The sequence below is a fragment of the Bos indicus genome, chromosome 25 (assembly GCF_029378745.1).
Source record: "Bos indicus isolate NIAB-ARS_2022 breed Sahiwal x Tharparkar chromosome 25, NIAB-ARS_B.indTharparkar_mat_pri_1.0, whole genome shotgun sequence".
NCBI classification, from domain to species: domain Eukaryota; kingdom Metazoa; phylum Chordata; class Mammalia; order Artiodactyla; family Bovidae; genus Bos; species Bos indicus.
The window spans coordinates 1,791,917-1,817,987 of NC_091784.1; the positions used below are offsets into that span (position 1 = coordinate 1,791,917).

General features: G+C 56.8%; 1 protein-coding gene and 1 long non-coding RNA gene across 2 annotated transcripts; one reads left to right on the forward strand and one right to left on the reverse strand.

The window, feature by feature from the left end:
• LOC139179678 (uncharacterized) lies at positions 1–14,593 on the reverse strand. The gene is made up of 3 exons (XM_070779377.1): positions 14,392–14,593; positions 8,242–8,551; positions 1–4,592 (listed from the first exon to the last, which is right to left on the reverse strand). Exons 1-3 carry the CDS (start codon positions 14,582–14,584, stop codon positions 3,899–3,901), a joined length of 1,197 nt encoding a protein of 398 aa, XP_070635478.1. The 5' UTR covers positions 14,585–14,593; the 3' UTR covers positions 1–3,898.
• Positions 14,594–14,661: 68 nt separating this feature from the next.
• Positions 14,662–17,760, forward strand: LOC139179679 (uncharacterized). The gene is made up of 2 exons (XR_011563976.1): positions 14,662–15,048; positions 17,235–17,760. It is a non-coding gene; the product is annotated as an uncharacterized lncRNA (long non-coding RNA).
• The last annotated feature ends 8,311 nt before the right edge of the window (positions 17,761–26,071 follow it).

The following is a 26,071-nucleotide window of genomic DNA, read 5'->3' on the forward strand; positions in this document are numbered from 1 at the left end:
TCGGCATATCTGGTTTTCTTTAATTTACAATAATCTTTTGACATTCAGACAGCTCAGTTTAGTTGCTTAATTGTGTCCAACTCTTTGTGACCCCATGGACTGCAGCACGCCAGGCCTTCCTGTCCATCACCAACTCCTGGGGCTTACTCAAACTCATGTCCATTGAGTCGGTGATGCCATCCAACCATCTCATCCTCTGTCGTCCCCTTCTCCTCCCGCCTTCAATCTTTTCCAGCATCAGGGTCTTTTCTAAGGAATCAGTTCTTTGCATCAGGCGCCCAAAGTATTGGAGTTTCAGCTTCAGCATCAGTCCTTCAGGACTGATCTCCTTTAGGATGGACTGGTTTGATCTTGCAGGCCAAGGGACTCTCAAGAGTCTTCTCCAACTCCACAGTTCAAAAGCATCAATTCTTCAGCACTCAGCTTTCTTTATGGTTCAACTCTCACGTCCATACATGACCACTGGACAAACCATACCTTTGACTAGATGGACCTTTGTTAGCAAAGTTATGTCTCTGCTTTTTAATATGCTATCTAGGTTGGTCACAGCTTTTCTTCCAAGGAGCAAGTGTCTTTAATTTTACGGTTGCAGTTACCATCTGCAATGATTTTGAAGCCCCCAAAAATAAAGTCAGCCACTGTTTCCCCACCTTTTTGCCATGAAGTGATGGGACCAGATGCCATGATCTTCATTTTTTGAATGCTGAGTTTTAAGCCAACTTTTTCACTCTCCTCTTTCACTTTCATCAAGAGGCTGTTTAGTTCCTCTTCATTTTCTGCCATAAGGATGGTGTCATCTGCATATCTGAGGTTATTGATATTTCTCCCAGCAATCTTGATTCCAGCTTGTGCTTCCTCCAGCCCAGCGTTTCATATGATGTACTCTGCATGTAAGTTAAATAAGCAGGGTGACAATATACAGCCTTGATGTACTCTGTTCCCAATTTGGAACCAGTCCATTGTTTATGTCCGGTTCTAATTGTTGCTTTTTGACCTGCACACAAATTTCTCAAGAGACAGGTAAGGTGGTCTGGTATTCCCATCTCTTGAAGGATTTTCTACTGTTTGTGGTGATCCACACAGTCAAAGGCTTTGGTGTAGTCAATAAAGCAGAAATAGATGTTTTTCTGGAACTCTCTTGCTTTTTCTATGATCCAACAGATGTTGGCAATTTGATCTCTGGTTCCTCTGCCTTTTCTAAATCCAGCTTGAATGTCTGGAAGTTCTTGGTTCACATACTGCTGAAGCCTGGGTTGGAGAATTTTGAACATTACTTTGCTAGCAGGTAAGATGAGTACAATTGTGCGGTAGTTTGAACATTCTTTGGTGTTGCTTCTTTGGGATTGGAATGAAAACTGACCTTTTCCAGTCCTGTGGCCACTGCTGAGTTTTCCAAATTTGCTGGCATATTGAGTGCAGCACTGTCACGTCATCTTTTAGGATTTGAAATAGCTCAACTGGAATTCCATCACCTCCACTAGCTTTGTAGTGATGCTTCCTAAGGCCCACTTGACTTTGCATTTCAGGATGTCTAGCTCTAGGTGAGTGATCACACCATCGTGATTATCTGGGTCGTGAATATCTTTTTTTGTACATTTCTTCTGTGTATTCTTGCCACTTCTTCTTAATATCTTCTGCTTCTGTTAGATCGATACCATTTCTGTCCTTTATTGAGCCTATCTTTGCATGAAATGTCCCCTTGGTATCTCTAATTTTCTTGAAGAGATCTCTAGTCTTTCGTATTCTATTGTTTTCCTTTATTTCTTTGCACTGATCACTAAGGAAGGCTTCCTTATCTCTCCTTGCTAGTCTTTGGAACTCTGCATTCAGATGGGTATTATCTTTCCTTTTCTCCTTTGCCTTTAGCTTCTCTCCTCTTCTCAGCTATACCATTGGCCCTTTGTTACAAAACTTCTACATAACCTGGCTACTGCCTCGGCCCCCTTGGAGGAGTCCTCTCAGAGTTACTAGAGATGCTGCCTCCTGGGCCTAAGTCCTAAAAACTCCCGCCTGATACAACATGACTCCCCACCTTCAGGCTGTGACTGTCCTTCAGGCCCACGTCTTCAGGTTTGTTAGTGTTTTCCTCAGGTGTGCCCACTCTGCAGCAGGCCTGTTTCTGTGGGCTGTGCATCTCCAGTAATCTGTCATGGTGTCAAACACCGTGTGTGGAGAAACAGCAGCTACTGAGGTAAAAACAGTCACCCAGAAACGTGCCCCCTCCGTGGGCTGTGGCCTGCGCCACCGCCCTGAGGACCACAGGCTGCCCGGTGTCTCAGCACGGCTGCTGCACCGCCGGTTAGCTTACACTTGACTTCTGCTCCCTGTAAACTTCAGTCCTGTCCCTGCTTGTCCATCCTGCCCTTGTGGGTCCCCTGGATGGGCACTGAGTACTGGTGCTCTGGCTGCAAGTACACTTTCCTAGGGACACAACGTCCACCGTTAACTTCTCAAACCTACCTTCAGTTCACACCGAGTCACTCCACAGAGGAGGAGGGTCCTGCCCCCACCGTGTCTGTCACAGGCGTCCTCCTTGCAAGACACGTGCCTACTTTCGCTTTAAACCTTCCTGTACTTTATTTTTTACATCTGTTTATTTATCTGGTTGTGTCGGGGCTTAGTTGCGGCATGCAGGACCTGGGGTGCAGCACATGGACTCTAGTTGCAGTCAGTTCGGTTCAGCCACTCAGTCGTGTCTGACTCTTTGTGACCCCATGGACTGCAGCACGCCAGGCCTCCGTCCATCACGAACTCCTGGAGTTTGCTCAGACTCATGTCCATTGAGTCAGTGATGCCAACCAACCATCTCATCCTCTGTCGTCCCCTTCTCCTGCCTTCAGTCTCTGCAGCATCAGGGTCTTTTCCAGTGAGTCAGCCACGTCAAATGGCCAAAGGATTGGAGCTTCAGGCTCAGCATCAGTCCTTCCAGCTGCATGGGCTTCACTGCCCCAAGGCGTGTGGGATCTTAGTTTTCCAACCAGGAATCAAGCCCATGTCCCGTGCACTGGGACGTGGGTTCTTTACCCCTGGGCCACCAGAAAGCCCCTGTCCCGTGTTTTGGAGCAGGAGAGGAGGAAACGCAGGTTTCGTGTCCCGGCAGGTGGATGGTTCCCCTCCTGCCACCCTGCCGCTGGACTGCGCCTCCACAAATAGTGCCCCTCGGCCCCCTGCACCTGTGCCCCGAGGTGCAAGGCCCTGTGGGCTCCGTTCCTCCCCCCAAAGGCTGGGCTCTGCTCCTCAGTCCAGACCCCTGGGCTGGTGGCTCCTCCTCCTCCATTCATTCCTGACCCCACCCCCTGTATCCAGCCCTACCCGTGAGCTTTTATTCCAGACATTGTAGTTTTTTCCCCTGTGGCCCTAGTCCTTCATCCCCTTGTGCTCGGGATCCTGCTGTGGGTAAGGGTGTGACACCCCTGGGAGAGCACGTCTGTTGTTTCAACTGTGCGGGCAGCCCCTGGCAGTCCACCTGTACACGCGTGTGCAGGCCTGGGGTCAGCAGGACTGGCCCGAGCCCACAGGAGAATCTGTGGCTCCTCCACCGGCTCCCCCCGACCCCCAGCTCCTCCTGGATCCTCAGAGCCAAAGAGGACAGGCTTCCCTCAGAGAACCGTATGCCCACGCCAGCCTTCAAGAAGCACTCACACTCATGGAGACCCCACCCAAGTCTCCACCCTGACACCCCCGCCTCCATCCTCACCCGGGGCCTCTGTCCAGCACCAGCCCCGCCCCACGGCCATTCTTCCCTTGGGAGCCCACTGGACAGAACCCAAAGGGAACCCACACAGAACCAAAGAGAGATGATGTGCACCACTTTGTGCCAGTAATGGCTGCGAGACAGTCCAGGAAGCCCATCTGCAGTCCCTGCTCGAGGCCACAAGCCCCAGGTCATCTGTCCTGCTCATCGCAGGTGGCCCTGCTCTGCTGGTGAGGGAGTGACCTTTGAGGAGTGAAGCTGAAGACACTGACCTCCGACAGAGGCCAGACAGAGACCATGACGGGGGTGGCCCTGGATGCTGAGGTGAGGCCAGCGCAGGAGGTCGCCCCCACCACCACCCAGCGTGGGAGGTCGCCGCCCCGCCGCCCCCCACCCAGTGCAGGCCTCAGAGCCACAGGGAGCCCCTGCTTCTGCTCCCAAGCTCAGAGGATTGGGGTCCAGACTGGCCGCACTCCCCAAGCCCTGCATTTCTGCCAGCTCGGGGGCCCATGGGGTGGCGCTACCCACAAAGCACAGTGGGACCCGCAGTCTCCCGGCAGAAACCCAGGAAGACCCAAGCCTGTGGGGCCCCAGGAATCCTGCGCCTTCTGGGGTGTCCCCGTGCACGCCGGGGAGTGAGGGCCGGCCTGCAGGGCACCATGGCCCTTCAGTCACCAGCAGGAACGCCAGTGCCGACATCCTGGACGCCGGCTGGGTGCCCACAGCCAGCATGGGAGGCGTGATGGGCAGAGGCGTGAGGCGGCATCTGGCCTCATTTGGCGGAGACTGCGGGTGAGGACTCAGGCCCGAGGCAGCCGGTGCAGCCGCGGGAGACGAGACCCGTTGGCGTGAGCAGCCGACACCCGGATTATGTGACCGCCACTTACCAAAGGAGTACCTGAAAGACAAGAGGAGAAGAGCTGTCACCAAACAGCTTCAAATTAATGCATCGCTTTACCTGCTAAAGAAAGACTGACCCACTGTCTCCAAACAGAACAGGCACAGGTTGCAGAGGTCAGAGGTCACATTACTGAGCCACAAGGAAGAAGGGCCCTCAGGTGGCAGAGCAAAGCGGAAGCCAGGGGGAGAGCGGTCTTCAGAGGTCTGAGTGGAGGTGAACCTGAGGAAAATCTGCACTCAAGTGTCTGAGTGGGGGGCTCGGTGAGGCGCACCTGCCCTGGGCGTCTGAGTGCAGGTGAGGTGAGGGGAGACCTGCCCTTGTTTACTGAACCTGGGGCACACCTTAGGTTCCCAGGTAACCGTCACTGACAGGAGTTTCTTACTGGCCCCACCGCACAGTCGCACTGCAGGCCTATGCCCACAGCAGGGCATGAGTAAGTATGTTTGGAAAAGTGCATGTAACGCTCTTCACCCCTGAACAGCCTGGAGCCAGGCGGGCTGATGCTTCTGCAGTGGGGTGGTTTTTCTTAGAGGCTTGGTGAAAAGCCTGTGTAGATGGGGCTCAGGCAATTCTGATCCCTGTTCAAAGGTCACCTGCGCTTGGTTTCACTGCAGTGATCTCCTTCAAGCATCGTGAAAATGTCCTACCCCGGAATCGTTCATTTCAAATGACACCACGTTACGCTGAGCACAGATTATTAGAAAAGCAGCCCTAAGGGGAGCACGTGTCAGACATGCCTTCCCTGAGGGAGTTGGGGCCCTGGGGAGCACACACGTGTGTGACCCCAGGTCATGGGAGGGAGCCCCACAATGTAACGTGAGTGGACCCAGGATACTCCTCACACCATGAATCCTCTCCCCAGGTCAACACAACGCCAGCATGCGGACCCCGGGATAAAGGGCACAACTGCCTGGCTCAGCGAGTGCCCGTGAGTGAGGACCAGGCACTGGCCTTGGCTGCACCACGGACAAGCCACATGCCTGCTCGGTGGTGGCAGCCAGACGCGGAGGCCACAGGTGTCCCCAGCCGTGTGAGGCACAGACAGGACACGGAGAGCGGTGCCGAGGGTGAGTGGGGACGCAGGCTGAGGAAACGTTTTAGAGGTAGATGGTGGCTGTTCTTGCATAAGTTAACTAGTTACATTTTGTGGTATGTAAATAGAGATGCTTTAGGACAAACATTTGTTCAATGAAGTATTGACACGTGAAAGGACAGGGAGTCCGAGATTTGCAAGCCCCCAGGGAGGGGAGGGCAGGTCCGAGGGGCCCCCGAGCGCCTGTTTCCTACACCAGGCACCTTCCCCCGGAGAAGGTAGGACGCAGACCCCATCAGCCTGGCAACCAGACACGCGGTGAGGCCAGGGGCCCTTCCTCACGGAGTTGGGGTGCTCATCCATCCAGCCCGAGAGAGGCGGGCTTCCCACAGGGAACACCGCTTGGAGGAGGAAGACAGGAAACGGCTTGAGCTCTCTGATGAGCAGGAGCCTTAGCTTCCACAGTAATCCCTTTACAACGGCCAGTCACACGCTGCCTGATGGAAGAAGTCAATTCTTCCAATAAGTGACCTTGGTGAGCAGAGGAGAAGAAGGGGCTGACTGTCCGAACCTCACGGAGTGGACGCTGCCAGTGTCTCTCAGAACCAGCTGGAGGAGCCTGGGAGCTGACAGGGCAGCTGGCCAGCCCGGCCCCCGCCCACAGCCTGGCCACAAGAGCAGCGTCCCTCAGTGGACTCGATGACAGGCCTCTGCTGAGGGCGTTAGGAAATGCCTTTTCGTATCTGCGCCTATTCTGAATTTTAAATCTCAAGGCTGCCTGATACAAGATTTTTAAATAGGTAGTTACATCTAATTATGTGAAAAGCTAAAAGGTATTCATTAGACTTTTACAGCTTTTATTGTATTTTTAACAGCCGGAACTTATGTTAGAAGAGGTAGCCATTCACAGAACCAGTTTGGGGGATGGTCTATTGTTCTGGTTTTTAAAGAAACTCAGGTGCACCCTATTCTAAGAGATTCAGATTTTGCTCCCAAATGGTTTGTGTGAGCGCCTCACCTCCAACTGTCTGCTAGAGACAACACTGCCACCACCACCAAGGGTGGCCCACAGTTCACTGACCACTCATTTCCACGGGCAGGAAGGCAGAGAACTGAGGTGGGGGAGCCCCCCGCCCCCGCTTCTGTGTGCATAGCCCTCGGCCTCGAGTCACCCAGAGGCCTTTGCGCCAGGTGATTGGAACACTGAACCGGGTTCCTGGAGATGTTTCACTTTGTAGGAGGGCATCAGGGATAAATATTTTATCTGCTCTCCCCTGGCTGGTGGCAGGGGGCGAGGAGGGGCAGCGTTGAATCTGCGTAATTCTTCCTGCCTGTTGCAGAGGAGCATTTCTCCACTCGGGAAGCAGGTGGACGGGAATTTCTAACAAAGCAGGTTCTTTCAGGCTGAGCCTGTGAGCGCCCCTGAAGACAGCTGAACAGAAGCAGCGCTGGACGGGAAGGCCAGAGGAGCTAAAGCAGTGGCCTGGCCATGCAGCCAGTGGGTGACGGCCCCTCCTCCCCAAGCTAAGGAACACAGGAGCCACCATGGCACAGAAGGCCACGTCCAGTGCCGTCAGCGGGAGCAGAGAAGGCCCATGTCACGTCCGATGACCACGGGCAGTGGGGAGCCACCATTCCCGCAAGGCCTGGGGTGTCCCCATGGGCACAGGGCCCCCCTGCACAGCCATGCGGTGGGGATGGCACTGCACTGCTGCCCAGACCTTGAAAAACCATAGCATCAAATCCACTTCTCCAAATCAAATCCGTCTATACCAGGGCCGCAGGCAGGAGAGCCTGGACATCTTGGAGTCTTAGGCCAAGATAAAGTTTTCCTCCTTAGCGACCACGATGCAGGGGTCCCTCAGCACCTCTGCGGCCCTTGGGCATCAGCTCCCGGCCCTTTGAAGTCGATCCTCTGTCCCTTCTGCCAGAGGCAAGTGCCAAGGCGGCTTCCTCTGCAGGAAGGGACTCCCGGAGCGCCCAACCTCGCTCCAAGTTTCCAGAGATAATCCTTTCTTCCTTGTGGGGGCCGGGAAGGTGGAGAGGGGGGAGGGCGGCCACACGCCGCCTTAAGCACAACAAAGAAGCCCTTCAGGATTCCTGCCATGGCCAAGCACAGATAACAGAACCAGAAACCCAGCCTCTGGGGGAGCTGACACTAACCGAGGAGCCTGGGGCCAAAGGGACAACTCGGGCTTCCCGTGCATCTGAGCAGGACAGTGCCGGGCCGGTCAGTCCCTGCGAGTCACTTGCAGCAGCAGTCCCTGAGCTCTGGCTCTGTGTCTCTTCAGTGTCCCTGATCCCCAGGACACTCAACTCCCCCCATCGCACAGTCCCCCAGCACAGGAGGCGGGCAGCATGGTCTCAGGTGCGGCCGTGATACTCCCAACAGAATCAAAGTTACTCCCGAAGCAGGAGGCTCCTGGGTTTGGGCTGAATGCAACCAGCAGTGCCCCCAAAGCCTAAGAAAACGGGTGGTCTTTTCTGAACTCATATAAGAAGACAGTTTGCTCACTCGCTCCCGCTGCCAGGAGGCCTTGCTAGGCTCAGCATAATGCCCCTGGGGCCCCGAGTCACCGTGCCCCATCCCAGGTGCCCCATCCGCCCTCTTACCAGATCTGTCCCACGTTGACCAGGGACATGTAGAGGACCCAGAGTGCAGCCATGAGGACCATATTGGCGCAACCGGAGACCAGGATGAACGAGGAGATGCCCAGCCCGAGGAGAGCCAGGGCGTCCAGGTTGGCATCCATGTGAGACCAGTCCAGCAGCCAGAGGATGGTGGGGGCGTAGCTCAGGGCATCCCAGCTGACTCGCCCTCCGAAGTGCCGCTGCACACTCTGCAGGTACGCCCTGCAGGGCAGCAGTCCCCTGTCTCCGATCAGCTGCTTGTTCTGATGGAAGGCCACCAAGAATGCCACAACTGGAAGGAAGAGAAGACAGAGCAGTGTGAGCAGGAGCACAGCCGTCTGTGGACACTTCCCGGACGTGCGGGGCCCGGCCACGGGAGGAGACTGGGCAGGGTCTGAGCAGCAGTTTGGAATCAAAGTGTGGACTCGAGGAGTCTGAGTGTTTCACAAGTCTCTGGGGAGAAAGTAGAAGATCCGACCCGGAAAAGTCACAGGGCACAGGTATAGGCACACACCTGTGTGCTGCTCCTGCGTGTGCACGGTGTGTGTGTGCATATACAGCACACACGCGGCTCTAGGAAGTATGTGACCGGCTACACAAAATGGTTAGGTAACCATCCCAGAGGGAACTTTGCTTAAAGAAAATTTACAATAAAACACTTATGTCAGAAACGTCGAAAGGCCTCAAATCTAAACTTCTACTTTAAGAAATCAGAAAAAAGAGCAGATTACATATAAAACAAGCATCAGAAAAGATATTTTAAAAAAGAGGTGACATCAATGAAATTGAAAACAGGAAAAAGAAAACCAAACCATCAAAATCTTATCCTTCTTCGATAAGATGAATATAATTGATAGAAGTCTAGTCAGAATAACCAAGAAAATGAGAGAAGACACCAATATCAGGGATGAAAAAAGGGACACTGCTAGAGATTTCACAGACAAAAAGATAATACAGGAATACTGCAAATCTAAGATCATAAATTTGATGACTTAGATGAAACAGACCAATTACTTGAAATACATAAACTACCAAAACTCACAAAAGAAGAAATAAAGATAATACATCACAACCAACCAATTTCATCTCAGAAATGCAAGGCTGGTTCAACTCTCAAAGAACAACCAATGCAATCACCATACTAACAAGCTAAATAAGAAGACCATATGATAGTATCAATAGACACACAAAAAGTACATGAAAGAATTTATTCATTCACGATAAAAAAATTTTTTTAGCAAACTAGGAATAGAAGGATACTTCATCAATCTGTAAATGGTGGCTACAAAAAACCTACACCCAAGTTCATACTTAGAGATTAATGGCAATACTTTTCCCTGAAGCCTTGAAACAAAGCAAGACTCTCTCTTCTCTCATTACTCCAGTAACACTGCATAGGAAATTCTAGCCAGGGCAATGAGGCAAGTATAAAAAATAAGAGCTATATAGATTAGAAAGGAAGGAAGGAAACTATTTCTATTAATACACTGCCTCTGTAGAAAATCCCCCAAAATCAACCAAAATTGAAAAGAAGAAAAAAAAGCCCTCATAGCACTAATAAGTGAGTTTATGAAAGTCACAGAATACAAGATTGACAAACAAAAGTCAACTGTATTACTATATACCAACAATGAACTATTGTAATCTGAATTTTTAAAAAATTACAACAATCACCAAACACAGGGTCTAGACTAAAAACACTGACAAAATATACACAGAATCTGTATGTGGAAAACTACAAAACATAATGAAAGCAATCTAAGGAGATCAAAATAAATACAAAGATTCATTGTGTTCATGAATTGGAAGAGTCAGCATCATTAAAAAGTCATTTCTCCCCAATTTGATCTATAGATTCAACGCAATCTCAATCAAAACATCCAGTAAAGTTTTCCGTAGACACGACAAGCTGATTCTGAAATGTGTATGTAAAAGTAAAGGAACTAGAATAGGCAAAATAATTCTGATAATGAACAAAGTTCAAGGCCTTATTTTACTCAACTTCAAAACTTACTACAGAGCTATGGTCATCAAGACAGTGTGGTATTAGCCAAAGTATAGATACATAAATCAATGGAAGAGAGTCTAGAACCCAGAAGTAGACCTACCCAAAGATAGTCAACTGACTTTTGACAAGGATGCAAAGACAGTTTAATGGAGAAAGACAGTCTTTCCAATAGGTGGTGCTGGAATAACTGGCCATCATATGCAAAAAAAAAAAAAATGAACCTTGATATATAACTCACATCTTATACAAAAATTTATTCAAAAAGGACCAGAGACTTAAGTGTAAAACATAATAGTATAGAACTTCCAAAAGAAAATATAGAAGAAAATGGATGTGACTTGGGTTTTGCAATACGTTTTTAGATAAGAACAATCAAACCATGATCCATGAAAGAAAAAGCCAGTAAACTCTATCAAATGAGAAAGTTTTGCTCTGTAAAACATATTTTTAAAAGAATGAAAAGACAAGTTGCAGATTAGGAAACATATCTGTAGCTCACATATCTGATGAAAGACTTGCATCCAGAATACTCAAAGTGCCATTAAAACTCAACAAGAAAACAGACAACCCAGGTTTTCAAAGGGCAAAAGATCTGAGCAGACGCTGAAAGTCATCTGCTTCACACAGAGGATCCACAGATGGCAAATAAACACATGAAAAGATGCTCAATATCATTTGTTGTTGGGGAAACGCCAATTAAAACCACAATGCAATATCATCACACACCTATCATAACAGCCAAAATCCGAGAAACTGAAAATACCAAATGCTCCAGAGGATTCAGAACAAGGGGAACTCTCATTCCCTGCTGGTGGGACACACACGGTACGGTCACTCTAGAGGACAGTTTGGCAGTTTCTCATAAAGTTAAACACAGATTTACCATGGAACCCAGCAATTATACTCTTAGGTATTCACCCAAGTGAACTGAAAACTTAGATTTACACAAAGGCCTACATGTTCATAATTGCTAAAACTGGAAACATAGATGTCCCTCAGTGTTGGAATATGTAAACAAAGTGTGGTGCGTCAGGGAGCATCAGTGGAATGTTGATTCACTCAACAGCTTGGGAGGACCTCCAGGCCGTGTTGCTGAGTAAAGGAAGCAGACCCAAAGGCTCCTGGGAAAGGCGGACCCCGGGGCCGAACACGGTCAGAGCGCGCCAGGCGCTGGTGTGGGGAGCAGTCGGTGACGCGCCCGGAGGACTCTGAAGGGATGGCACTGTTCTGTCTAGTCCTGGGGTGATGGACTACTATGCATCTGTCAAAACCCATAAAACTGTACATCACAAAACAGGAACCTTATCTAAACTATCAAAACAACCTAGACAGGACCCCAGGGGATGCCAGGCTAGAGTGCAGACCAGGACACGTGAGTGCAACTCTGCTGCTGACGTACAACACGGCCACGCAGATGCAGCATGGAAGGCGGGAGGGAGGGCTGGCCTAATTAACTTCGGAAATCGTTTTGAGTAAAAACTATGAAATGTAAGGTCAAAGACAAAGGGCTCCGTAGAGAAACACTGGAGTCTTAAGTGGGGGTAGGCTCAGACGTGAGACTCCTGCCCAAGTTCTGGATGAACTCCTCTGGCCCCGCCCAGGCTGCAGACTCCAGGCCCGTGTCTGTGCAGACACCCCCAGTGGGCCCAACACGCACCCTGTGGGAACCACCAACCTGCTGCGACCCCCCAGCTCAGGCCAGAGCCTGAAGCTAAATGAGGATCCAGTGGAGAAGCTGAGCTCCTCCCCGGCCCCAGTAGGGCTCTCCCCAGACCCACAGCCTGTCCAGTCTCCAGAGGACCCCAGATGAGCCCAGCCTGAAGGGCGTCCATCAAACACAGGGCCAGGCCCGCTCAGTACATCAAGGTCATGAAGAGCGGGGAAGCCCAGAGATGCTGCAGCCCTGAGGGGACAGAGGAGCCGTGACGGTGTCGCGGTGCGGGGACCCGACGGGAAGGGGCGCTGGGGGGAGGCTGGGTCGAGGCTGTGGCTTGGTCACCCGTGTTTCCAGTGTGAGTGTGACAGATGCCACGAGGGTGAGCGGACGCCTCAAGAAGCCGCTAGGGGCTCGGGGTCCAGGGAATTGCTTGGTGGTGACAGCTTTTCTGTAAACGTGAGGCGTCCCCACACCTGAGGTGTAGGTGCCGTCCTGGCTTGTGAGGAGCTCTGGCCCCTGTGTGGGCGCGTGTGGTGGTCGGGGACAGCTCTGCGGGTCCCAGCCTAGTTCTTGTGCCCAGGCTGCAGCAGCTGGACAAGGAAAACAGCAAGCTGAGGTCCTGCATGCCCTGCCTGAAGGCCAACATCGAGTGCCTGGAGGTGGGCTGCCCGCCGGCTCCCCGCGCTCCTCCCGGGGTACTTGCGGGCCGCCGGGACCTGAGACAGGGCTGCCAAGAAGGCGGAGCTGCCAGGTCGGCAATGGGCCTGTGGGGGGCATGGCTGGCCACGGGGTGTACCTGCCAGCAGGAGCAGACTGGTGACCCGGGAGCCAGGACAGGCGTGGCCCTCCCTTTGCTGGAAGGTGTGAGGCGCTGCCCGGTTCCTGGGGCTTAGATTAGGGGCCTTGCAGGTGGGCAGTCTCTGACCTGAGTGTCACACCCAGGGGCTGGGGTGCGGGGTGCGGGGGGGAGGACACAGGTGGAAAAGGGTCTTGTGGTGGCACAGAGCAATGACAGAGACTGAAAACAGTCAAGGGAAATTTATGGAGCAGGAGCCGCTCCCAGAAGACAGAGGCCAGAGGTGTTACACACCATCCCCACTGCAGGAGCCCCCAGGGAGATGCACAGACAGGCAGGACAACGGCACTAAGAACCCCGTCACGTGTGCAGAGGGCGCGGAAGCTTAAGGCCCATCACTCAGCCTCCTGGTGGGTTACACTCAACATCAGGTAGAAGGTGTGGACCCCACGGCCTTGTGGGAAGTTCCTGGGACTTAAGTTATGCTGAGGTTGCTGGCAGTCCCCAGGAGACCTGCAGCCTCCAGAAGAGACCAACCCAGGACGCTGCCTACTTGCCAGCCGTCTCAGCCAGGGACCCTCGTCGCCGAAGATGGTAAACTGGTTCCTTAAGGCGGCTGACAAACTCCAATCCTACTCCACATAGTGAGAAAAGGTAGGTGGAGAAAAATTTCATACACCAAAGCAACTCACTCTGTGCTCAGCGCCAGGCTTAAACTATCTGCCTGACCCAGCGGTTCAGAACGGTTTCCTTCTGAACTGAACTGAGGGTCCTCGCGAGATCAAAGCCAGCCGGGCTGGTTCTATAAGCCGCGCTCTCTGCTCGAGGCGCTAGCGGGCTTTTCCCACTGTTAACGGCGCCAGGTCTATTAAAGCCTCGCAGATTAACATTGTCTTGACTTCATCTTTCCCTAAGTGACAGCTCAAACGTTTAGAATGCCTGTTTAATCCCGTGGAGGATAGAGCATAGCAGCAAGAACTATTTTTTGCAGTAACTTAGAGCACTGGAGAACAGACGAGAGTCGTGGCTGAGTTGCCGCCCCTCCCCTCCCCGGACCGGGGCCCCGGGTGCCCACTCCGGGTTGGCAGAAGGTCGCCGGGCAGAGAGCGGCACGCGCGCCCCCTTCGAAGGCGTGTGCGGAAGCGACTCAGAAATGACGCGGGGACGCCCGGTGCCCAGTGCCCTCTGGACCCGCTGGGACCAGGCTGCCCACGGGCCCAGGCCACTCTGCCGGTGGCCGCCCCCAGCCCTGCCGGCCCCGCGCTGCCACGTTCTTTCGAGAAGCTGTTTGGCGTCGGGTGCCACTGCTGGTCTCGGGGGTTTGCGCCCCTCCGCGCGTGGGGGCCGGGGCGGGGCACGCACACACGCTGGGGGTCTCCGGGCGCCCAGTCGTACTCTGGGGGGCGGCCCGGTGGGCGAGGCCGGCGCGGGGCGCGCGGCTCTCCACCTGCTCACGCCTGGCTCGGGCCGCGCCCCGCAGGTGAACCCGCACTTGCTGCCCCGGCACCAAAGCTGCGGGGCCGCAGTCACCGCCTCACCGGCTCTGGTCAGCGCGGGATCGGCCGGGGAACCCCGGGACTCGGCCGCGAACACGCTTCAGGGGCGCCCTGGGCGTGGCGGACGGGGCGCGCGCGGAGGGGCCACACTAGGGGCCTGGCCCAGCGGACTCACAATAAACGAAAGCGAGGGCCCTCAGGAGCACGATCCTGGTCAGCCAGAAAGTGCCCGCGCGGAGGCGGGCCGGGCGGCCCTTGAGGTCGCGCCCCTGCCCCGGCGGAGCCTCGGGCTCCGGGTCCCCAGCCCCAGCCTTGCGTCTCCTCAGCGACTCCCTGGGCGCCGCCATCGCTGGGCCAGCACGGCGCATGCGCCGGGGCGCCGCGAGCCCCGCCCCGCCGCGAGGCCCCGCCCACACCTGAGGCCAGGCCTGCCGGCCGGGGGCGAGCTCCTGGCCTGTTGCCGCGCGCTCCGCTAGGCCCCGCCGCATAAGCGCGTGGGAGCCTGTACAGCCGCGCCCCCGCCCCACCCGCCCGTTCATTTACTGCCTCGGCCACCGTTGCAGGGGCTTCCTGGGCACTCCCCTGCCTAGGCGCCGGCCCTCCGGGACCCTCACGGTAGAGAGGGCGGAAAGGCACTTAAGAAGCAGAAATGCAACGTGAAAGAGGTGATTGGAAAGCACGAATCTGACCGCAGGCCTGGTCCGCGTCCACAGTGGCTGAGATGTGGGCATCGGGAGGCCGCCGGTGGGTCCTGCGCTTCCTCAGCGGGCCCTGGCTGTGTGCGGACGACTGGAGCAGCCGCTGCGCCCCAGGGCTCCAGGGGTGTGTACAGGTACCGCACAGGTGTCTCCTGCCCAGCGCCCCATCTCTGCTGCCTGAGGAGGGCGCTGGGGGGACCCTGACAGAACTAGTGAGGGACAGTGCGGGCTGCGTCTGGCCCTAAATCTCAGACCCTCCAGCTTCCTTGCCCTCCCCCTGGCCCCAAGCCCACAGCTCTGCACTGGACAGCAAAGCCCCCTTAGGCAGTCAGCGCTCCTTCTGGCCCTCCAGACTGGCCCTCCAGCCACAAGGGACAGTGGTGGGCTGAGGATTCAGAGGAAGGAAGAACTTACTGACGAATGAATGACCCAAGCATCACCCCAGTGAGGACACCAGCAATGCTACCTTCTGAGGACACAGGAGAGGTGCCTCTGAGCAGGTGGAGTCGCAGGCATTCCTCAGAGCAAACAAGAGGTGTGCGAAAGGGCGGGCATAGAGCCTTTGGGGTTACTGGGTGAACTGTGGAGCACCTGAAAGGAAATGATTGAGACAGGTGTGGGTTTTTCTTATTCATTTGCTAGAGCTCTTTATGTATTAAACATACTCTTTAGGGCTTCCCTGGTAGCCCAGATGGTAAAGAATCTGCCTGCAATGCAGGAGGCCTTGGTTTGATCCCTGGGTTGGAAAGATGCTCTGGAGAAGAGAATGGCAACCCACTCCAGTATTCTTGCCTGGAGAATTCCATGGACAGAGGAACCTGGCGGGCTACTGTCCATGGGGTCACAAAGAGTCGGACACAACTGAGTGACTAACACACACACACACACATATTGCTTGAGATTTTATTTTAGACTATCTTTCCATTCCAAAGTGGAAGTAGAACAGTGTCCTCAATTTCTAAACAGATCAAAGTCCATGAGGTATAGCTCTCATTGTAACTAATTATTCCCTGAGCATATGCAGCAGTTTTGTGTTGCTCACTGAGAATTCAAAGGTAAATATGAAACAGCTCTTGATCTTGAAAGAATTCACAGTCTAGCCGGGGAGGGACAACCACCTCGTCATACCATGTGAAATGCCCCCCACACACGCCCAGACGAGTGTGTGGTGAATTTTGTCAAGAAAGATCCTCTTCTTCTATGTATGTTACAAATGTTCATTCTGGGTTTTTTGTCTTGTTCCTAATGTTTGGTGTGTTACCAATAGTTATGTGGTCAAATGACCAGTTTTCCTGGCTTGTTTAATTCTATCTTCACCACCTGTCATGTGGACTCCATGAGGAGAGGGGCTGCCTCTGAACAGAGGCTCTCCCAGATAGGCTTGATCAGCAACTTCTGGACCCCCCGCCCCAGCCTCCGCTGTTGGTGTTGGTAGCATTTTGAGTGAAGGAACTGAACTGGACTTCCCTGGTGGCTCAGTGATAAAGAATCCACATGCAATGCAGGAGACTCGGGTTCAATCCCTGGGTTGGGAAGATGTCCTGAAGAAGGAGATGGTTACCCACTCCAGTGTTCTTGCCTGGAGAATTCCATGGACAGAGGGACTACAGCCCATGGAGTTGCAAAGAGTTGGACACGACTGAATGACTGAGCGTCCATACACACATGCTTCTTACAGTGTGTGTTTTTCTTTTAAAATGCTCCCTTTTCTTTTCCATGAAAAGCCCTCCCTTCAGACCTCGTCTGTAGAGTAGCACCTCTAAGAGATCTGACAGAGGTGCAAACACCCGCAACGTGGAGAGCCCCCAGCAGACAAGCATGTGCCCAAGGACCTGGTCAGGCCTTGCTTCCAGGTCCTTCCACAGGAACCCACATGCCGCACTTCCCCCATCCTGCCTTGTCACCCCCCGCAGTGGGCCATGAGCCCACGCAGCCATCTGGGGGGAGCGAGGGAGAGTCCAGCGGCCCTGGCCCAAGCCTGCCTGAGCATCCCTGGGTCCTCACTGAGCGCTCCGAGCAGTGGGAGCAGCGCAGGGGCCGGGGGCGAGGAGGGCTGCGCTGCTGCCAGGTGGGACCCCGGGCGCTGCCTTTCAGGTGGGGATGGAGCCACAAAGGGCCCTTTGTCCTCAGCCTCCCCTGGCCGGCGCTGCATTGTCCCCCCCCCTCAGAAGGGCACAATGGGACATTGTGCAGAGCAGAAAAGGGCCCCTTGTCCAGCCTCCAGCTCCCGGGGCTCTGGGCTCCCTCCTCGGGTCTGCCCAGGGTGGGCGAGGCCACCAGAGAGGGCTTCTTGGAGCTCATGTTCTCATGTCCCCTCCAGGGTCCTCCTTCCTGAGCTGACCACAGAGGTCCAGTCCATCTGAGAGTCTAGAACCTCCATGGGAATGAACGCTGACGAGCAGGACCTGGCCATAGAAAGGCCAGCCAGAAACTCAAGTTCTTGGCTGTTTCAACCTGCATTTAATAAAATGTGCACTGGTGTATTATTCAGCCATAAAACAAGAGATAGGTACTGATGTATCTACAACATAGATGGATCCTGAAATGTGTGCAGTGAGAGAATTCAGACACATAAAGCCACGTATTATGCGAGTCCATTTACATGAAACATCCAGAGTTAAGTCCATCCACAGAGACAGAAAGTGGACCAGTGGCTCCAGGGAGTGAGGTGGGGGGTGAGACTGCTCACAGGGGCAGGGTTTCCTTGTGGGATGAAGGAAACACTCTATAGAGAGGTGGTGCAGAACATGGCGAGTGTACGAAATGCTACTGAATTGTACGCCTAAACATACTTACTTCTACGCTATGTGGGTTTCACCAAAATAAAAAAAAGATATCTGCTCTGGTCCTAGTTTCAGAATCACTTAAAAAGGCACTGCTTTACCAGTCACAATAGGTCTTGTCATTTATACTAAACTTACATCTTGATCTATATTGCTGTTATTGAGTCGCTCAGTTGTGTCCGACTCTTTGTGACCCCATGGACTGTAGCATACTAGGCCTCCCTGTCCATCACCAACTCCTAGAGCTTGCTCAAACTCATGTCCATTGAGTCAGTGATGCCATCCAATCATCTCATCCTCTGTTGTGCCCTTCTCCTCCTGCCTTCAATCTTCCCCAGGGTCAGGGTCTTTTCCAATGAGCTGGCTCTTCACATCAGGTGGCCAAAGTGTGGGGAGTGGCTAACAGTTGTAAAATAATCTTAGATATTATTGTGCCCCACAAGGGTAACCCACTCAGAAACAAACCTTTTTCTGCAACCCTGAGCCACAGGGCTGTGGGCCTGGTGCTGGATGGCGCTCTGAGGTGCCTTCTCTGGCTCCCCAGCTCACGCCTGCACGAGTATCGGTGGAGCTGCCAACTAGCCAACGCCAGGGCCTGGAGAGGCTCCTGAACCCACATTTACAAGCAGATTACTGTATGAAAATAAGTCAAAAAGATACGAGAAAGGCCAGAGGTGCTGAGAAGAGGCCTGACTGCCCTCTCAGCTGGTTGCAGGAAGATCTGGAGCCGACCCCACCTAGACAGAACCAGAAAGGGCCCAGAAAGAAGGGGAGGAGAGAACAGGGGCCCCCTGAGAAGAGCCATCAGCTTGAGATAGGCTGGGGTCCTGGGAACCCCGGGGTGGGCCCGGAGCTGGGGCGCACGGCTCATGGCTGGCGGTGCTCCCAGCAGCTGCGGGGTGGCTCCACGGAGGAAGGGCCACGTCGGCACCTCGTCCAGCTGTCCCCGGGCACCCGGGCCGAGCAGCCCCCACTGCATCAGGGCACCTGTCCCCGACGTGCCTTTGCAGCTGTCTCTGGCACCCACAAGAACCCAGCTTGCGCCCGAATCTAATCGTGCACCCTTCATTTACCCCAATTTTTCATGTCTTGACATCTGCTGACGGGAGGGACAGGACCTGCTGGCGCTAACATCTGTCACTGTCTTCTGGAGGTGGTCAGTGTGCACCAGTCCCACTCTGTCCAGCAGCCAAAAGCCCCTGGTGAGGCTGGCAGGTGCGGGAGGGGGTGGACAAGCAGGTGCGGGCCATTTGTGGTTGTTCTGGAACGGTGACTCACGGGCGGCTGTTCTGCTTGGCTCGCCGTTTCCTGTCCCCGCGGCTTGGGCAGTCTACCCTGCACCCCCAGAGGAGCCCAGCCCCGTGCGGCCCTGCAGGGCGGTGGGACATGAGTATTGCCAGGCAGAATGGGCAGAAAGTTACCCTCTCTGGCTGCACAGCCCTGAGGGGAAAAGAACAGACAGCTAAGCTTGTGGAATCACATTCTGAACGGGAAAAAGTCTTGGAAACCTCCAAGGTCACAGTCAGGACCCCATAGGTGAATCTGGCCCATGGGGCTGTATCAGTTACCAAACCCCACGGTAATGCCATATAACAAACAGCCTCAAAGCCACAGGTCACGGTTGGTGGGCAGTGCTCCCCAGCCAGCCTGGCACAGGCACCTTACAGCCTCGCCCACAGTGGCCTCCACGCCCACCTCCCTGCCTGGCTCCTGAAGGGACCTACCTCCAGGACCCCTGATGTGGCCCAGACCTCGGGGTGCTGAGGGCTGGGCTGGGGAACCTGTGTCCAGGGCCAGCCGCACCTGGTCGTGCCTTCCTGTGACTCTCGCCCAGTGGTGAAGCAGAGCCTGCACTTCTGGAAGGGGCGAGCAGCACTGTTGTCCCGGGCTCTCCTGCAGGACGCCCAGCAGACCTGCCCATGGGCAACGTGCCCGGAGAGCATCCAGCTTCCTGTGACGGAGTTCACAGGGAGGACACAAGACACATGGGGTGTTGTCCACGGCACACCCAGCATCCTACGGAGCAGGGTCACTCCCGCAGGTGTCGCGGGCTCCCTGCTGCCCAGAGTAATGCCAGAACTCGCCTGAGCTAGAGGCCAGAGGATGGCATCAGGATCCGCAGCTGGGAGCGCCCTCCTTGAAGGGACCCCAATGCTCCCCGGGGGAGCCCCACAGCCCCCCAGGGCAGGAGGTTGGGCGGGGACGAGCCTTCAGCTCCTGTTCACAGGCCGGCTGGGAAACCTCCAGCCACACCTCCTGGAACGCTTCGCAGGCCAAGCCTCTGCAGGGCCAACCCCTCGAGTGTCATCCGCTGTCCCAGCACCAACGCAGGTCTGGCCTGGAAGCCCTGGAAGTGTTTGCAGAACGAGCGACAAAACACATCACACTCACCCCCGATCTAAGCTCACAGACCTGCTCAGTGGCCACGGGTGCTCTCCGTTTCTTAACTACAGAGTGTTGAAAGCTGTGGAAGACTGCCTCTAACCTCTCGGGTTGATCCTCTAGTGGATGCTCAGGGGTTCCATGGTCAAGAGCCTTGGGAGTCGGTGCATCCAGGGCCCTTGGCATTCAGCTCCGCACAGCCTGAGCAGGGCCCTGTGTCCAGGGGCTTCAGAGAGGGAGCAGCGGCCCAGCCGTTAGGAGGCTGCGATCCATCTGCCCCCGGGCCCCCAGCTACCTCCTCTGATGACTGGCCGGTGCCCTGCTTATGCCTGGCCAGGGAGCCTATTCCTTCTCAAGCTGACACCAGGTGACTGGGCGGCGACCACCAGTGTGAACGGCAAAGCCGGCCCCCATCTCGCAGTCCTGGGGTCCCGGGCACAGGAGCAGGCGGCTGCTGCTCGTATCCTGCACGTGTCCCACCAAGAAGGGGGTGAGCCGGCTGCTGCCCCGCCAGGCCCGGAGGCCCCGAGGGCTCTGCCGCAGCCTGGCGCCCCAGGGGCAAGGCTCTGCCTGGCCCGCGTCTGAGCACCTCCCACCTCCCTGCGGGAGAACCGCGACCCCCAGCATCTCCCCCAGAGAACACCTTGGTTAAACCCCCTTCACCATGCTCAGAAAGACAAACACCTGAGTGAAAATCTGTGACAGAGTGTGCTTTAACTTGCCTTGGACACTAGTGGGTCTGTGAAAACTTCCAGAGGTGTCCAGGGCCTGGCCAGCCGGAGCCCCTTACTAGGAAAGGGGATTTTCTTTGTGACGTGTCTACTTCCAGCCACGCTGGCCCGCCCTAGGCTCACCTGACACAGGCTGGTGCTGAGCAGTTGAACTTGGACAAAGTGCATCCTCTGTCTCTCAGTCAGGTTCGACTCTGCGACCCCATGGACTGTAGCCCGCCAGGCTCCTCTGTCCGTGGGATTTCCCAGGCAAGAATACTGGAGTAGGTTGCCAGTTCCTTCTCCAGGGGATCTTCCCAACCCAGGGATCAAACCAGCATCTCCTGTGTCTCCTGCATTGGCAGGAGGATTCTTTACCCACTGAAGCACCTGGAAAGCCCAACTTGGACAAGTGAGTGAGTGAAAGTCGCTCAGTCGTGTCTGACTCTGTGACCCCACGGACTATACAGTCCACAGAACTGTCCAGGCCAGAATACTGGAGTGGGTAGCCTTTTCCGTCTCCAGGGGATCTTCCCAACCCAGGGATTGATCCCAGGTCTCCTGCATTGCAGGCAGATTCTTTATCAGCTGAGCCTCAAGGGAAGCCCAACTTGGACAAGAAGCCTCATTAAATCAGAAAGTCAAGCTTGGAGGGAAAAGCATAGCTCTTGGCAGCCTGTTTGGGCTCAGAAAGCTGTTTTTCTGAAGTCAGTTTCAACACCCTGGTCCCCCTCCTTCAGGTGGACTGAGGAAACCCCTCCAGTCCCATTGCTGGGGTCCCCAGGGTGAGGGCCCAGAATGGGGCTGGGGTCCGGAGATCCAGGAGTCCAGTGGCATGCAGAGCCCTTCTGCAGGGACAGAGAGTGGATTTACCAGCTGATGGGAGGGGCCGTCCAGAGGCAGGCAGAGCCCAATGCCTCCTCGGCGCCCAGTTACTCCGGGGAAGATGCTGCTGGCCCTGGCTGGACCCCCTGGGGCTCCCTCTACCCTGGGGACCCCACCTGAAGGCGGCTTTGGCAGCAGAATCACCCTCTTCCTGCCATCAGAGACCTAATGGCTGCGGGTGGAGCCAGCTCCAAGCCTGCTGGCTGGAGAGAGACGGATGGGCACAGCCGGAGGCTCGGGGACCTGGGGTGGGGGTGGGGGGGTGAACGCAGGCGGAGCAGAGACCGCAGCTGTCCCGACACACCTGTGCGCACATCTCACTGGGCAGACACTGGGCATGGGGGCCCATCTCCTTGGGTTGAGCATCATCCCTCCCCAAAGAAGAACGGCCACAGCACGGGGGTCCCACTGGCAGCCTGCAGGCGCCCCCAGGCGCTGTGCGTTTACTCATCAGGAGGCCTTGGAGCTGGTGACAAGGTGCAGAGGGATAGCCTGGGCTGGGCCCTGTGCCCGGAGCCCGGGAGGCGCCTGCGGAGGTGCCCGCTGGATGCAGCGATGGCTCAGGACCTGCCCCTGCCATGGGCGGCCCCGAACACCCGCCCTACGGGCAGAGACGGGAAGATCCAGGTGCGACCTTCTAGAGTCCTCCACACAGAGTGATGAGGGCCACCACTGCCCACCCCTGGGGGACACCGGTCCAACCCAGGGGCCAGTTTCCACCCAGACCAGAACTTCCACAGCAGCTGGCAACGATGCTGGGGAGGGGGGCTGAGCAAAAGGCTTGGCTCCGAGCCCCGAGGGTCTGTCACCAGGGCTGCTGGAACCCTGGGGCGCCTGTCTTCTCTCTCCGGGACCTGGTGGGCCAGGATGAGGCTGCCTCCATGGGGCCTCTGCTCAGAGCTGCCCCCTCATCTCTGGCTTGGGTGTTTGGTGTCTGCAGACTGGCCAGTAATTAAAAGTACCAATTAATCCCTGAGGTTCAGCTGGGGTTCCCAGGATGTCATGCCAACTGCCTCGGGCTGCTTGCCAAGAGGCCCAGGCCGGGGCTGTGGATGCACAGAGGACACACGGCCGCTGGGGCTCAGGGGCCCACGTGGCCCGCCCCACAAGGCCAACTACAGACATGGCTTCCCTGACAGTCGGCGAGGAGAGCCAGCCAGGGGACGGGCGGGGATGGGCAGGGTACCCTTCTCTGCAGTGGCCTGGGGCCCTCAGCAGCCCGTTCAGATAGGGACTTCCCAAGCAGGTCCAGCAGCTGCGGTGGGTGGGCCGGGGGGGTCTCTGCACCTGGAAGGGGTTGCCCTGCAGCTCTCTAGCCCTCTGATGGCGGGCCTCATAGGCACAGGGGCGCCTGGCAGCCCACACCCCCTTCTCTGCAGGGCCCTGGAGCCTCTGCCAGGGGATGCTGGCCTAGAAACCTTGCTTACATCAGTGTTCCCAGGCTGATGGTCGAGGGTCAGGGTCCGGCTCCAAACCTGGCCCATAGGATCATCTCCCTGAAACGGCACAGCCCACTCTGTAAAGGTGCAGCATGTGGACTGGGGTCGGCAGGACAGGAAGGAAGAGCTAGGAGAAGGGGGGGCCAGGAGGGGAACTGGGAGCTGCCCCCACCTCGCTGTGTTCACAGACCACCAGTGCTTTTTGCTGCCCCAGGGCCTTGGCACATGCTCCGTGCCCCCTCCTCACCATACTCTTTCCTCTCTGATTGGTCAGAAGCTTCAGGCCTCAACTTGTCACCTCCTCAGAGCCGCCTTCCTGGACTACCCCGCCCACGCCCATGCCCACCGGTGGTAAGATCTCGCAGCTTGGTGTGTTGGCCCTCCTCAGACGCCAGCACCTTCTGGGCTGGGACCGTGTGTTGCCCAGAAAGGCCGCCGCACACAGCAGGCACCTCATCGGTACAGGAACCAGCTATGGCCCTGCCTCCTCTGCAGGCTGCATCCCGGGTCCACTCAGAGACTGCCTGGAAGCTCAGGAGACGAACCCAGGTCAGCACCCATGGGTGGGGCTGGAGTGCACCCGGAGAATTTTACAGCCTTCACACCAGCCAGAGGGTTTGAGGGGCACTTCTGGGCATCAGCAGCAGGAACGAGCCGAGCCCTGGCAGGGGTCTGCTGCCCCATGGCGGGGAACGGTGGCCTGCACATACGTGACAAGCTGCCCACAGCACTGTGTCAGTCCCAGCCACTGCAGCCTGGGGATGCCCAGGGTGGTCACATGCCACACACTGTGGCCTGGATCAGGCGCTGGGCTCCTCTAGCTCAGCCTCTTTTCCTCCAGGGGTCCCATCAGTCACCGGTCTGTGTCCTAGCTGTGCGGTGCCCCTCCACAGGTCGGTGGGAGCAGGGAGAGGCCGCCCTGCCCAGTGTGCCCAATGCAGCCTGGGCTCCATTCTCCTCTTCATGGAAACACAGACCTGGTGCCCAAGGGCACACCCAGTACAGCGGGGTGGGATCCGGGCCCCAGGGCAGGTCTGTCATCCCTGCCGACATCCCCGCATCTACAGGGTGCCTGGGTCCCTATGGGCCAAAAGTCCGGCGGCTGCCCTGGGGTACCCCCCCCTGACCCCGCCTTGGGCCTCTGGCTGTAGGGTGGGGCCCCAAGAGGAGGGCAGGGCCTCAGGAGGGAAGCCACCGGACGAGGGGAATGTGACTCTGCAAAGATGGGCAGGCGATGGGAGGGGAGGCACAGGGACAGGCCCCTCTGGAGGCTGGCTCTCCCTCCACCGTCGGGGCCTTCTCCAGCACCTTTAGAGCAAGGCGCCTCAGGGTGCTTTCCTGGGAGACTGGAGATCAGGGTCACTGACCCAGGGCAAGTGGGGCAGCCCGTCCCTGACCCAAAAGTGGCAGGGACTTGCCTCTGGGCCCTGGTGCCAGCGGCTCCAGATGTGAGGCTGTGGGGTCCAGGCAGCCCCTGGAGCCCACTTGGCATCTGCCTGAAACTAGGCCTTCTCCAAGGTGGAGTGTGCAGAATCTTCATTTCTAAGGGGATCACAGCCCAGGTGCTCGGGCTCTGTGGGTAGGAAGGGGGAGGGACCAGGTACTGGGGGCACCGTCTGGCTAAGGAGTGGGGTGAGGGCAAGAGGCTCTCCCTACAAGGTCAGAGGCTCAGTGGCAGCCCTCAAGTTGGTAAAAGCATCACCGACTTTCAATTTGGAGTTAACCGACCAGCCCCTTCTACTCCTTAGGCTGCACCGCTGCTAGTCAGGGAATCATGACCCGAACCAGAGGTGCGTGGTTGGGGACTGGGCACCCTTGCCTTGGGTCACTCGGGTTGGGCGGGCCACAAGTTCGGAGACAGGCGCGTTCAGAGTTGGCTGCCCAAGGGGTGCAGTCTGGCGAAGCCTGGGCGGCTGGTCCGTCGTCTCAGGGCGGGTTTGGCGAAAGAATCCGAGCCGCCCTCGGGGACCGCCGGGCCCGCGGCCAACTCGCGGGGGCGGCCTCGGGCGGGGACTCGGAGCCGCGGCCCGGCGCTTGCCTCCGGGGAAATGTCCCCTCTCCGACCCCGCGGTCCCCACCAGGGCGGCACACCCCGCCCCCTTCTCTCCTTGGCTGGCGCGCCCACCTCCTCCACTCCAGGCGCCCGGAGCGACCTCCGCCTCCGCCAGACCACCCAGGACCGCCCCGCCGGACGGCCTCGGTGCCCCCAACCCCCGGATCACGTCCGGAAGGCCCTAGGCCCCCGCGTCCGGCCACGCCATCCGCCGGGCCGCCCTAGGGACTCTGCAGCGAGGGTCAGCCCAGGCCCCGCCCAGCGCTCCCGCCCACTTTGGCTGCCGCTGCTCCCTCGGCCGCGCCCCCGCCGCACTTTCCACGCCGGGACGGGACCGGTCCTGAGGTCGCCCAGCTCCGAGCCGTGTCCCCTGAGCGCGCGTTACCTGGACGTGCGCGGCGTGCAGACTGGCGCGCGGGAGGCTCCTCCACTTCGCGCCGGCCTTGCGGGCGGGGAGCCGATCCCCGCCCTGGGCCGCAGGCTGGCGGGCAGTTGACCCCGGCGCCTCTGGGCTGTGGGCAAGACGTCGGGGCTCGACGCAGGCCTCGGGGGGGAGGCTTTTGAGGGCCCGCCTCCTCGCGCAGCGGGCAGCGGGGGCTGGGGGCTGGGCCCAGGGCCGGGACGCGCCAGCAGAGGGAGCGCCGCCGAGCACCCCGGCAGGGACAGGGCGCCCCGAGCGCTCGGTGCTCCCCGCCGCTGCCCCCTTCCCCTTCCCTCCCCGTCTGGAAGGGGGGCCCACGGCGTGATGCACAGTCCGGCCTCCGATCGTCGGCTGCCGGGCGCGCCGGCCCCACGTGGTGAGGCGCCAGGCGGGGCGGGTGGGGGCGCCGCGGGAATCGCGGCGCTTTCTTTAAGGTGGGGGGAGGGGGCGGGGGGCGGCCAAGCTCCGCCCCCAGTGGCAGTGG

Bases quoted from the DNA above. Each gene is read 5' to 3' on its own strand.
- LOC139179678 (XM_070779377.1), bottom strand. From the start codon at position 14,584: ATGCGCCGTGCTGGCCCAGCGATGGCGGCGCCCAGGGAGTCGCTGAGG. The intron at 8,552-14,391 runs GTGAGTCCGCTG...TCTTCCTTCCAG, and splicing joins GGCCCTCGCTTTCGTTTATT to TTGTGGCATTCTTGGTGGCC. The intron at 4,593-8,241 runs GTAAGAGGGCGG...CTTGTCTTTCAG, and splicing joins GTCAACGTGGGACAGATCTG to GTACTCCTTTGGTAAGTGGC.